Genomic DNA, 14647 nt, shown 5'->3' with positions numbered 1-14647 from the left:
TCTGCCTGGACATGACAGTCCATTAATATAAAAAGGTAAAGGTAAGAACCCTCAGTACTCATATATACTCATTTGGGTCTTTGTTTTGTCTTTTCAATGACATCAGGCGATGTTTTAACATTCAGGGCCTCCCTTCCACAGGTTAGTGCACAAGGATGGAGCAAGTGATCACAAAGGACACATCCTTGCTGCTTTTTCAGCAAACAGGACGTTTGACAAAGCCATCTCTGAAGGACAAAAAAATAATACTTGTTTAAAACTTAAAAAAAAAGACCATTAACAAATTAAGCAACCGCTGAGAAACATTTTGCAAATATGCTCAGTACAAACATTTTGTGAACAGGACAGTAGACTACAAAATGACAGACCCAGCAAGGTTTTTCCTTGAACAGTTACTATTCCACTGGGGCAAGGACTATTGATGTCATGGTGCTAGGATTTCTAACATTGATACAATACCTTGAGAAATAACAATATTCTGTACCTTTTTCAATACCATGGGGGAAATTGACATTGAGGGCTTTAAATATATTTATTTATTTTTAATTAAAAGATAACTATAATAAGGCTATAACATGCCAATGACAACTTTTCTTCTCTTAGTTAGTTGCAGAAAACAGCAAACACAAGAAACTGACATTTTGAGTAGTTTCCATATTCAGTGAGTATGAGGGTACAGAAATACAGAAATTATTGTGAGAATAGGGTCTGAAATGAATGCCCATGCAAAAATTTGGAAAGGGGATACAATTACCCCTCTTTCTGCACTGCACAGACTGTAGAGATTAGCAATGATATGTCAGTTTAACATTACATAGCTTGCACTGTATATTTATTTTATTTATTTTGTTATAATACTTCCAAGCATCATTATGCCTGGCCAGCGTCCTGCCTGTAATGTCAGATTGAGTGATGCAGGACTGAAAATGCTGAAATCTGTGGCAACATTTTTTTTATTTTTTTTAATTTTATTTTACAAAGCAAAAAAATTAATGAAAGATTACTCTATACATTGAATGAATACTCATGCTCATTGCCATCTCTTGTAAACATTAACAATAAGAGAGAGCCAGGAAGTGCAACAGGTAATAGTGTATCCAACCTGGAAAATGCAGCAGGACAGCAACGAAAGTGAAGACGCCAGCAATCTGAGTCTCACCTGGGAGGCCGGTGTTCACGTTCAGTAAGACTGTAAAGCCAAACCCTGCTCTTTTTCCTAAACCCAACCACATGCTTTGTTGCCTAAATGTAACCACGGGTGTGTATAGACTAAACGTAACCATGTGCATTTGTTGTTGAAGGAAAAAATGTCAATTTGCGGTGTTGTACCAACGTAGTATGTTCATTTTGAAAGAGACCATATGCAAACTGTATATTTCCTGTGAAAACAGGAATGTATTTTGAAAACAGACTGTGTGTGTAACAGGCTGAAGTTGATACAGTGTCCCAGAAGGTCAACAAGCAACACACCAGTACCTTGCATATCTTGACGTGGTAGGTCCATGAGGTCACGAGGTTGGAGTGAGAATATGTTGGTTTATCAGTGCTGCGTAAAATGAGTATTGAAATAATTTCAAATAATCTTGATTGATATGCATAGATAAATTGATATTTTTGACAACACTAGCAAGGACTGTCATCTGCTTTAAATCGGTGAGCATTAGGCTAACTGCCTTGGGACCCTGTACATAGTTAAAAGTATCCGTAGATTCCTACAGCCATTTGAGCAAAACGTGTTGAAATTAGACTTGCTTTTCACCCAGTCGGCCTTCACTGTTGCTGCTAGCACTTAACTGAGGTGTTGCAGTGTTATTACTGTGGACAGACAGGACAGAGTGAAAGCCTCCTTCACTGCTTGAACGTCCTTAAAAGTTCTTCTAGCCATCCGGGAGACACTACAGTAGTCTCAAGGAGGAGGGGAGGGTCACATCAAAGAGTTTGGAGCAGCTATGAGTAAGATGTAATAGCAGGAGAGGGTCTGCAGACGAGGTTAAAGCTCTTGCAAATGAGAAGTTTGGTGTTGCCCAGCTAGAAAGGCTTCAGAATGGTTGCAAAGAAGAGGTTAGATGGCTGAAAGAAACTGACTAGATATTCCTGCATGCGAGGGGTTGTCAACAAGATACATACTAATATAAGAGGAAAAGGCTTGAAGCCGTGTTTGCACTCTTTATTGCTTGCAAACCGTGACAAGGTGTACTTCATTGAGACATTTTCTGCAGCCCACTTTAGCATCTGTGAACACAGGTACTGGGTCACAACATCTTTGGGGAGTCAGGTCTCCTTTTATGACCTGACACTGAGGCCCAGTAAAGAGAGCAGGTCATGGAAAAGCAAAGATGCCACAGATTACTCTGTTAATGTCATAGGTTAGCCTCACAAGCTTATCAGCTGTGATTAGTAGGGGTGTCTTGATCAAGTATTATGCTCTCAATCCGAGTCAATTAATATTGAGTATCTGCCGATACCGAGTCCTGATCTGAAACCTCTATTTTCCAAAATAACAGATATGCACTGTGCACACTTCATGTACTTTAAAGTTGTTAAAATCAATCCAGTGAATGTGCTTGAAATTGCAGTGCTTTGTAAGAATTTTTTTTAAAAATTTTTTTTAGTTTTACAATTCAAAGTGTTAAATAACAACCACTCTTTTAAATCTTTTTGGCCTTGTCACTGTCTCAAGGCAGTTTCTCTCTCTCTTTAAGACAGTATTCTCCAGTGTTTGTTGCTTCGGTGCAGCCTTGTCTGATTTAGTCAAACAAACTGTTTGTTGGATGTTTATTGTCATCATTTGTTCTTTTGCACTGTTTACACTGAAAAATTACTCCTACTGGCTGTTTGCCCGTGAGGCTTTTGTTGCACTTGCAGTGGCATGGTAAATGTGGTCATCTTCTGCTCTCCACTGCTGTCTGTATCTCTTCAATCAATCAATCAATCAATCAATTTTATTTATAAAGCCCAATATCACAAATCACAATTTGCCTCACAGGGCCTTACAGCATACGACATCCCTTTGTCCTTAGGACCCTCACAGTGGATAAGGAAAAACTCCCCCAAAAAAAAACCCTTTAACGGGGAAAAAAACAGTAGAAACCTCAGGAAGAGCAACTGAGGAGGGATCCCTCTTCCAGGACGGACAGATGTGCAATAGATGTCGTACAGAACAGATCAGCATAATAAATTAACAGTAATCCGTATGACACAATGAGACAGAGAGAGAGACAGAGAGAGAGAGAGAGAAAGAGAGAGAGAGAGAGAGAGAGAGAGAGAGAGAGAGAGAGATGTAGGACAGACGGTAATGACAGTAGCTTACAACAACATTAATGATTGTAATAATATTATGGTTATAGTTCTGGCTACTGTGGTACAATATGTTGAAAGTATATATTAATATCTGATAGTATACATATGTGACAATAGTCATATGTGTATAATAACAGTAGAAGTATGACTAATGACTAATGATGGCAGCAGCAGCAGGAGGCATCTGGCAGGACCACGGCAGCAGCACAACCACACACGTCACGCTGTCCAGGCACCGCTGCAATATGAGTTAATCTGAGAGACAGTGGAGCACAAAGGCTCTGGAGAAGAAGCCGAGTTAGTGACATCCAGAATGGCCGAGTTAGCAAGATGCAGTAATAGGATACGAGAGAGAGAGAGAAGGAGAGAAGGAGAGAAGGTGCCCGGTGTATTATAGGGGGGTCCTCCGGCAGACTAGGCCTAAGTCAGCCTAACTAGGGGCTGGTACAGGGCAAGCCTGAGCCAGCCCTAACTATAAGTTTTATCAAAGAGGAAAGTCTTAAGTCTAGTCTTAAATGTGGAGACGGTGTCTGCCTCCTGGACCGTAACAGGAAGATGATTCCACAGGAGAGGAGCCTGATAGCTGAAGGCTCTAGCTCCTGATCTACTTTTGGAGACTTTAGGGACCACGAGTAACCCTGCGTTCTCAGAGCGCAGTGTTCTGGTGGGATAATATGGCACTATGAGCTCTCTAAGATATGACGGAGCTTGACCATTTAGAGCTTTATAAGTTAACAGTAGGATTTTAAATTCATTTCTGGATTTTACAGGGAGCCAGTGCAGAGAAGCTAAAACAGGAGAAATATGATCTCGTTTCTTAGTTCCTGTTAGTACACGTGCTGCTGCATTCTGAATTAGCTGGAGAGTTTTTAAGGACTTACTAGAGCTACCTGATAATAGAGAGTTACAGTAATCCAGCTTTGAGGTAACAAAAGCGTGGACCAATTTTTCTGCATCTTTTCGGGTCAGGATAGGCCTAATTTTCGCAATATTACGCAGATGAAAAAATGCAGTCCGTGAGGTTTGTTTTAAATGAGAATTAAAAGACAAATCTTGATCAAATGTTACTCCGAGGTTTCTTACGGTAGTGCTAGAGGCCAGAGCAATGCCATCTAGAGAAACTATGTCATCAGCAGCAGGGCTCCGCCCACAGTGAAACACATGTGCCATTGATGACAGCAAAAAGCAAGAGAAACAAATGAAACACTTTTTCTATCTTGAAGCACCTGTAAACAAAGGCTACAATATTTCATAAAGACCTGATGCCAACTGCACACCACTCCTTGTGTTCCATCAGGAGTCAGTAAGTCAAAGGCATGTATTATCTCCTGTACACAGGGTGCACTCTGAATTTTATCCAGCTCTTTTTTCTATGTGATGGGTCTTGTCATGTAATGAAGAGTTTTGTAGGTAAACCATGCAGGTAGATGAGCCTATTTTCTTCTAAGAACTGTTACTGCCAGCTCCAATCCTCTTATTAGAGGCTTGTATTTCTGCATTGATGTTGGGATATTGAGGCTGTCTGTTTGAAACAGACTAGAAATCAGTACTCCTCCAATTTTGATGAATATTGGAACTCGCAATCAAACAGGCCTGTGTCTTCTATGCCCCATCTAAAAAGCCAGAATACATGTAAGGCTTTCTTCTCATTGTGGGCGGCACGTTGTGAAGAGTCATGAAATGATAATTTTCAGAGGATCATTTCTGCATTTTCTGTGAGAAACACCTGCACACATGCTTTTTCTCCTCCTAGTGATAACTGCTTCACCAGTGTCAGCAGGCAGTGCCAGAGTATGGGTTTTATTAGAAGCCAACATCACTGCGAATAGCGTGCCATTCATTTCTGCTTTATAACTCTGTGAATGACACTCATCAGGAGACTAATCACAAGTTGACAACATCTGTCTGTGCTGCTGTGGTTACGTCAATCATGCTCAATTTTTCAAACGGCTGGCCATGACATGTCAGAAGCTTTTTGTCTCACAATTTACTTGTCAGGACCGAAAATCTGAAACTCTGAAAAAGTGTGAATAAATGAAGTTAAAAAATAAGCCAGCTCTGTAAGAAGTAATACACAAATAAAATTTCTAAGATGGAGGGTTGAAAGAGGAGCATGTCTTTCTTTAAAGGAACAGTGTGTAGGATTTAGGGCGATTTTGTAACATCTAGCGGTGAGGATTGCAACCAGCTGAAACTTCTCCAGTTTAGAATTCCATCAGTGTTCACTGTTCAGGAGGTTTTTTACTGTGAGGCAAATTATCTGCAGAGGCCTCTTCCTCTCCAAAACAAACAGATTATGTCATCAAAACTGGTGAAAACACTGTTTTGCATGTAGGAGATGGACCGCTATCCTAATGTGCTAATGTGCGGTCACTCTTTTTCTCTGTTAACTTAAGATCCAGACGTTCAAGAGGATTTTACCAGGAGCCAAATTATCTTCAGAGGTCTCTTCCTCTCCCAGCAAATGGAGCTGGTGTAATAACACTGAACAAAGCAGTTTACAACTAAAAAAATTAGTGTTTTACTGACACATTCATTGCAGAGGGGCTGCAAATGTCGGTAGCCAATGCGAATGGCCCTATCAACAGCGAGAGTTTGGTAAGTCCATTCTGGGCAACTGTAGAAACATGGAGATGCAACATGATGATCTCCAGAGATGAGGGCCTGCTCCCTCTGTAGATATGAATAGGGCTGGGTTAAAATAATCGATTCATCCAATTTGAACGACCCAATATCAATTCATAAAATTCAAGATCTGTCTCTTAATATATGCTTTTTCCCATGGATGTGTAAAGCTTTAACCCTCTTAATCTCGCTGGTAGTAAACGGGCCCCGGTGCTAAATTATTTAGGACTGTAGTCTTATTATCATGCTGCAGCAGCCTCTCCTCCTGCTGTCTGTGCGTCAGGGCTACTTTTGTACTTTTGTGCCACTTTTACGCACACACACACAGAGATACAAATATGGAGTAGGGATGCTGTGGTGGAGACAGACAAGTCAAGACAGCTTGAGCTGACGACAACTATGCTTGATGTTGTAAGTGCAATAAAACCTCCACAAGAAAAAGTCAATACTTAATCAATACACCCGTTCAAACATGGAAACATGTAGAAAATGTATAAAGTTTGAATAATATTCAGTTTTAATCCTGTTCAAAATTTATTCTTTTTTATTAAATAATTTCTTGTAAAATTTACAGTGCTCTTCGAATCTCTTTTACATTCTAGAAAAAACTGGTATTGTAACTAAAATATCCTCAATGGAATCAATATCAAATCAAATAGGAAATCAAATTAAATTGAATCATGACCTTGTGAATCAAAATCAAATCAATTTAGGAAATCGGGGGTACTTTGCCCTAGATATAAAGCCTCAGTCTAAAATAACAAAAACACAACAATTCCTATGTTCAGGTAATAATACACTAAAGAAAACACACTTATTATATTTTATACTCTATATTTCTGCCAGTATAGCTCCCTAAATCCTACACACTGGACCTTTAACATGAAACAATAAAAATCACTACAACTGGAGTTACATGGGTGTCACGTAACAATAACACTCAGTCACAGCACTTCTAAAGGACAGCACACATTACCGCCATCTTTTAATCTGCAGTATTGTGTTAAGGGAAGGCACAAACTGACATCTGAGAGATCGTACATTCACAACCTATCCGCTTTAATGAGTCGTAATGGGTCGAAGGGATCCATAATGCATTGTCCCCTGAATAAACTGTTTTCCCACACCATATATCTTCTAATCCTTTTAGTGGCCAGCAGCCAGAGATTCAGTGGACACTGCTGAATAATTTATGTAGTCCCCACTGAGTTGAAATGGGGACTAAGTCTCGCAGTGCACAAAATAAAGGTGAGACTTAAATTGACATTAAGTAAACGACCAGAGAGGCTACGCATTTATGGGCTGCTACTCTCCGCACAACTCTTACATTTGTCACCATCTGTGTTGGAGGATTTATTGGCATGTACTGTTGAGGCTTCAGAGTCTCCCTTCATTCAACAGTGCAGTGGAAACAAGATTCATATTAAATGATGACGTGAAATCTGAAAGTAACTCCATTTAGATTTTGTTAACAAGCTTCAGGCTTAAATTAGGCAGTGTGACTATCTGATATTGTCTCTGTATTTCCATATTTCTTCCATGTTCGCTAAAGCCAATTTTCTCATGTCACTTGTCATTTTGATAGTGAAAGGTGAGGCATCTTTCTGCATCATCAGCTGCTACACTACATTTGCTCATGCTCCTGACACCATGTGAGTGTGAAAATTTGAAATGAAACGCCATGGAAAAAAAACAACAACTATGACATGGCAAGGCAGTTACATTGCAGATTTGAGACTTTTTCTAGAAATGCAGTTTAACTCAGGGAGAAGACTGCTCCCTTTAGTGCTGTACTAACAGACACAAACACTATCCTCTGAGGGAACAGTCCATTATCGCTGGTGACAAACATGAAAAGCAAACGGTGAGGAGCAAGTCAGGAAAATGCCACTCTGCAGGAAAAACATTTAAGATTCTGACTGCCAGTGAGAATTTCTTTGGCTGCCCAAACATCTCCCCACATAGTCTCTCTTTTCATTAGTGCAACTCAGACAAATGTCAAGGAAGATAACCCATTATCTTCCCAGTTGGGAGTAACACGTACACACATACATAAATGCATCATACCAGGCTCCCTGGCAATGGATGCCTGTATATTACTATTCAAGTGCTATTCTATTGCCTGATGTGCCAATGCTATTGTTGCTGTGCCTTAACTCAGGGTTAGCAGTCAGGAGTGACTTTCTTTTTTTAGGCATTTTCAACCTACATGACAACCTATTGACACATTTTAAAGTACTTTTATCCTGTAAAACAGAAAATAGAATTATCACAGTCGTTTGTCTCCACAAACCAGTCAAGCAGTTACAGTTTATATGCATGTCTATGAAAACATGAATACTTTATACACATCTTCCCCCAGCAGCACAGACAATCTATACAATCAGCACAGTTTCAAGGTGGACACAAATTAAGTATCTGACTAAATGTCTCCCCTTCTGCTTCTGAGGTATGATGTTGAATAATGGCCATAAAAGTGTTGCAGAACATTCTGACGTCACATTTAAGTTGACCTTTGACCTTTAAGATATACAATGTCAGCTCTTCATCGTTTTATCCTATTAGACATTTTTTGTGAAATACTGTCATAATTAGCATGTGAATTCTTGAGTTATGGTCAAAAACAAGTTTTGTGAGGTCACAGTGACCCTGACCTTTGACCACCAACTTCTAATCAATTCATCACTGAGTCCAAGTGGATGTTTGAAATTTGAATAAATAAATAAATCAGTATTTATTGAGATATTGCATTCATGAGAATAAGACAGACAAGGTCACAGTGACATTGATCTTTGATGCACAACCACCAAAATCGAATTAATTCATTGTTAAGTCCAAGTGTACATTTATGCCAAATTTGAAGAAATTTCCTCAAGCATTCTTGAGATATCGCATTAATGAGAATGGACAGCCGACAGACAAACAGACATCCAGTAACCATAATGCCTCCAGCTGTGGCTATTGCTGGCGTAGAGGCATAAAAATGACAATGGGACAAAGTCTGTAATATAATTATTAAGTATGTTTGTGTCTTTTCTTTATTTCAGAATGTCTATTCTCCAGTTTCTCTTCTTTTCTTACTTTGTGACCAAAATCTGAGCATACACTGAACAAGCTGAGCTTGCACTATACAAGAGAGTAACAGCATTACAAAGGCATTACATAACCTGACTTTTGTCATCCTCTATTGGTGACACATTCATTGCTTGCAGTTACTTGTATTGGAGAGAAATATAACAGTATTATAGGGGGGTAATATTAGCTTTTAAGTGTTAAACAAGTGCCAAATACTATGTATATCAAAAACATAAAATTGAACTCAGACCCCAGAGGGAGGTTACTAAGTATGCAGTCAGAGTAAATGGGACCATCTGGCTGGTGGTTTTGTGTCAGTCATTAAAGTTGTCCCTTTTGAATGTGATTACAATTCACACTTCAAACAAATGGGTTGTGGGGAAATCATGATATTCAGAGTAAATATTGGGGAACCAATAAACGGAGGGCTGAAATGTTGTGGATGGCTGAGGCGGTTGAGAGCCACTGAGCTGAGAGAACTAGATTCTGCTGGCTCTAGATAATGGGGAGTAAGAGAGGAACAGCTGGGCCGTAAGCATTCATGTCATGTTGGAGGCTGAACATCTGATCCTATAGAGAAGCAGTGCATGACTCACACTGCTGAATGCTCAGTGGGAAGCGTGGAGCCGACACAATTAGAACACAGAACACACATGCGTGCTCACACATACAGGCGCACAGAGCTTCTTGGCTCTCCTGCAGGCTGTGAGGTGCCAGCACAACAGAACCGACCAAAGCAGCTGTGGCCTCCAGCCAAATCATGGTTGATTGGAGTTGGGTCCTGTCAGGCCACAGGTTGTGCAGTTTCAACCCCTCCAGTCCACCAAGTTGAAAAGAAAACAAGGCCTTAGTCAATAGATTAAAGCCAGGCATTATTCATCATAAATTCTCTTGTGGCTATGTTAACACAAAAGCTACAGATTGATATCCTGCTGGAAGTAAATGGCTGTTCAGCACGTAGGCGAAAAATACATGTGAAGCAAGTGTCGGAGGTGCGTGTTATGTGGGAATGTCGACATCAGCCCGCGTGCGTAGGAGGGCTGGTTCAGTCACCTTTACTCTGAGGTAAAGCTGTTGCAGCTTTGCCTGACACATTTGTTTTGTGCAATTTCTGAATTACCTTTGACAGTTGGAAAAGAAAATGATGAAAACTTTCTGACAAAATCCACATTACAGAGTTACTGAGCTGAGACAAGGATTTAATAAATAGATGACATGGCATATTTGTTAAAAATTTGAAAATAGATCTTAACATCTGATCCTCTACCTTCCCCATCGACTGCATTCAAGCTGCACACTTTGTAACAGTAACCAAAGACTGTTTTCACTTTGCTAAGTAATCCTGTTTCCTCTAACCAAGGGCACATACAAATCTCCAGTTTACAACTGGATTTTGCTCTTCATCCTAATCTTCTATCTGTATACACAGGAGTAGATTTTGGAGGGGACAGCAGGGTGCAGGGGACATGCCCTCTCAATATTTAAAACATGTGCAATAGTTCCGTGTACATCAATGCAGAAAAGGCACAAAGTAGTGCATTAAAAGCCCCCAGAATGCAGAAAAGTGTTTGATGCTCAAAATCTTCCAGTGGAGGACCCCTAAACCCTCCATTCTGTATGTGTCCCCTTAATGTTAAAAAGAAACCTACACCCTTGCCTGTACAAACCAAAACACCAGACTTTCTTTGGATGGGACACTCTTCTCTATTAAATACATTTTATCTGAAAGACAGCTTTTAAGACCCAGAAATACAAAAAATCAAGATAAAAAAATAATAATAAATAAACACCTTGTGGCTTACCTCTTGGCGAATGATGCTTCCAGATGATATTGGCCTCAGGACGACCAACAGCCAGACACATTAGATTGACGTTGCTGCCCTCGTTCACCGTGACGTCCTTTGATATGTTAGTGATCCTGGCGGGTACTGAGGGGAGAAAGAAAATCATGATTGATGTTTTTAGCTTAATTAATGACACGTGAGCTAAGGGCTCACTATTCCATGTGATCAGAACAGCGATGAGGTTAAAAATAACCCCGGGTTGGGGGACTCAATTAGCATGAAATTAGCTGACAAATTTGACAATTCTCTGGCTCGCCGTGGTGTTATACATGATTGATTTTCTTCATCATGTATCTTTGCCACACTGCTCATTAGACAGGCATCAGACTGATTTGGAGTAAGACATAATTTCATCTCTGACTGGACCAACTTGATCTGTATGCCTGTGTGTGCATGTGTGTTTGTCTGGGTTCTTGATTAAGTGTACCCTGTCCCTAGCCTTGAATCAAGGGTCAGAAGATATCCTTTTTCAGTGAAATTTAACTCAGTCATGGTGACTTGGACGTAAAGATCATTAGTGTATATGACAAGACAGGCTTTCATTGAGGAAAATTCACATATTACCCACCTCAGTGTAGTTTAACATCAAATATTTCCATAGTTTTACTGTTTATGAGGACAGTTTAGCTTTTTAATCCTTGGGCCTGGTAGGGTTGTGATGAATAGAATAGAATCAACCAGCAATAAGCATTTTATAGAAAGCTAGGCAACTAGTCTACAACACTGGTCACGTAACTAATTTTTATTTATTTATTTATTTATTTAATTATTTTTTAAAAACCTTTAAAAAAAACACTTCAAAATCATATTCTGTTGCATAATTTGAGGTACTGGTCTCTACTTTTTTAACCATAAAATCAATTAGCACCACTCTGACAGATGCTAAACATAAAAATAAACAAATAAACCCTAAAATTACCACTTCATGGTTGTGTGCCTCTGCAAACTGGTCAAGTTGCAAACACGTGGATGCTTAGAATAAATCTTCCCCCTGGCAGTGCAGTCACAGTCACCACAGTTTCAAGGTGGGCACCAAGGATTAGTGTCACCAAGTCAGTATCTCACCAAATGTCTCCCCTTCTGTTCCTGAGTTATGATGCTGATCAATGGCCAGAGAAGCATTTTTGAAAAACAGTATGATGTCACAGTGACACTGACCTTTGACCTTTTGGATTTAAAATGTGATCGCTTTATCATTTCATCCTATTAGACATTTTATTGTGAAATTTTGTCATAATTAGGGAAGTAATTGTGAGGTCACAGTGACCTTGACCTTTGACCTTCGAGCACCAAAATCTAATCAGCTCATTCTTGAGTCTAAGTAGAAGTTTGTGCCAAATTTGAAAAAAAAAAAAATCCCTCAAGGTGTACTTGAGATATCATGTTCACGGTAATGAGACAGATGCAAAGTTATGGTGACCTTGACCTTTGACCCCTAAAATCTATCTATTTAGTTCAGCCTTGAGGTCAATTGCATCTTTGTGCAAAATCTGAAAAAAAAGAAGAAATCTCTCAAGACATTCACGTGAATGACAATGACAGGTCCATCTCAGTGCACCGGGACTAACATTTATGTTAGTCCCGGTGCACTCTTTATTGTAACTCAGTTAATCAGTGGGACTTCACTTATTTCAGAGCAGTTGTCATGGTTCCCCACAGGACTAATAAGCTACTGTTCTCTTGCTGTCAATTGGCCGCATAACTCTCTAATTACAATGTTAGTTAGTTTTAGCTTCAAATTTCACTTCACTCAATGTGATTAAGACATCTTATGACTTCATTAAAATAATTAAAACACAATGGTAAAACACAGTAATATATTCAGTGTAATACACCCATACAATTAAACAACGATAGAAAATGGACATTGGATTTTTTTCATATTTTATTAAAAAAAAAGGTACTGAATGGCCGTAATGTGTGGTCTGTGCCGGGGATCAGAGCTGGAGTAGATATGCTACTGTGCATCCCATTGACCTTTGAATTTACTGATTTGATTAGCATGCATTGCTAAAGCCAGTTCAATTGGTTCATTTAGGACACTGTGTGTACAGCCTGGTTCTCTAAATGCCACCCAAAAACTGTTGACATGAAACCAAGTTTACAGCATATTTCTAAGCAGTATCATATAACTCATTAATATGGTCCAGGTAAACAAATGAAGGTATTTTCAATGTTTTACACACCATGTTTTGTATTCACTACCCATTGCAGCATCGTAACTCTCTCTTTTTTTTTTAAATCTCAAATTAAATGAGCTATGCAGTCCCCCTTTAGGTAATCACTTGTAACCAATGCTCCATTTCTCTTCAGACATTTGCACATTAAGGATGCACCCATTCACAAAACTGGACTACACAAACAGAACTGATGACAATATGAATTGTATTATGAGGAGGACAATTACATGCAACACTCATTCCATGAAATGACAAAGATCAGTGCTGAGTTCCCCCATTAATGTTTACTGCCTTTAATGCTGGCTGACTATATTGCTTTTAGCTCAACAAATAAATCTGTTCAACAGACACAGATACATGGTTTAAGAAGAAACATCTCTTAGCCTATACTCATGTTGTACATATAGAGTATAAAGTACACACACTCACAGAATGTGTATATACAACATAAATAGACCAAACTGTGATGTGGTTCTGTGGGTTTTAACAAAACTATTTTTTCACTGCTGACATGAATACTTCTTTGTTTATTTTATTTGGAGCCTGATAGAAATTGGCCATTCGGAAATTGGGTAAAGTTAAAGTGAAGATTACAAAAACAAACCAAAACGATGTTTTTCTTTTTTTTCCTTTTTTTTTTTTGTGTGAAATATTTTCCTAACATCTATGAGGCAGAGGCCACTCCCCAAAGCCAAGAAGAGTTGAAATGTGAGGCTGTTCTTAATGTATTTTGATTTTAACTTGAAAACATAGTTGTAATTGTTTAATAATGTCTTGTTAAATGTACAGATTCTTTTATATATCAATAAACATTTTATTATAGGCTAAAACATACATGTGTAAACTGAAACTAAACCCGTGCATGTATTTGTGGTCACAGAACCATAGGATATCATTTAAAGAACTGATGAGGCCTTTTACAAAAAGGTAGGCTATTTTGAAATCATAGGGTGTAACTACAATAGAATAAAACTTTTAGTTTATAAAGATTACTAGGTGATGCATCGTGGAACCATATCAGGACAAAATTAATGGACTGGAAAAACTAAAAGAAAAAAATTGCTACTAATATAGTAGTCTCATTAAAGTCACGACTTCAGCATGTTATTAGTGATGCATCAGGTTTCAGATGTCTGTCCCATCAGTCCTCAGAATTAGCTGCTGTGAGTACTTTAATATACTGAGCATTTGTTTTCACCTTTTAACTTCCACAAGTCTTTGGTGAGTTGCTGCTCTGTGTGCACAAGATAACACTGCGGACATGTGAACCAAGCGCCACGGTCAGATTGCAGTCAAGTGCGTCCTGCCCAGTACATCGGCAGTTTAGTCACATTGTGGACAAGCTTCTTTAGTACATGTGTGGTGTACTGGGGCACAGGGTGGGATAAAAAAGAACGCATTCCTGAAAACTGCAACTCCTACACCAAACAAATTCTGGTCTGAAGACATTCTGCTCTGTTTGTCTTCATGCAAATAAAAGACCACCAAAAGTTTTCTAAAGCTCCAACAATTTATCCAATGTAACCAACTGGAACTGGAGAACAGCTGATGTCTGTGGTTAGCGGATGTAGCTAGTGATCAGTTGGGTTGTTGTGTAGGCCTGAGCAGGGGATTCCAACAGCG

At 39.1% G+C, this 14647-nt stretch overlaps 1 protein-coding gene across 2 annotated transcripts in view; it reads right to left on the bottom strand.

Moving 5' to 3' along the window:
- opcml (opioid binding protein/cell adhesion molecule-like) overlaps positions 1–14647 on the bottom strand; it is a 591922-nt gene that overhangs the window by 92214 nt on the left and 485061 nt on the right. For both annotated transcript variants that reach the window (XM_033647535.2, XM_033647527.2), the window contains one exon: positions 10803–10928. In XM_033647535.2, the coding sequence (XP_033503426.1) occupies positions 10803–10928 (126 nt within the window). The remainder of the gene's footprint in view (positions 1–10802; positions 10929–14647) is intronic.

The sequence above is a fragment of the Epinephelus lanceolatus genome, chromosome 11 (assembly GCF_041903045.1).
Source record: "Epinephelus lanceolatus isolate andai-2023 chromosome 11, ASM4190304v1, whole genome shotgun sequence".
NCBI classification, from domain to species: domain Eukaryota; kingdom Metazoa; phylum Chordata; class Actinopteri; order Perciformes; family Serranidae; genus Epinephelus; species Epinephelus lanceolatus.
Note: the sequence above shows the minus strand (reverse complement) of the source record. Positions and strands in the feature narration are given on the sequence as shown.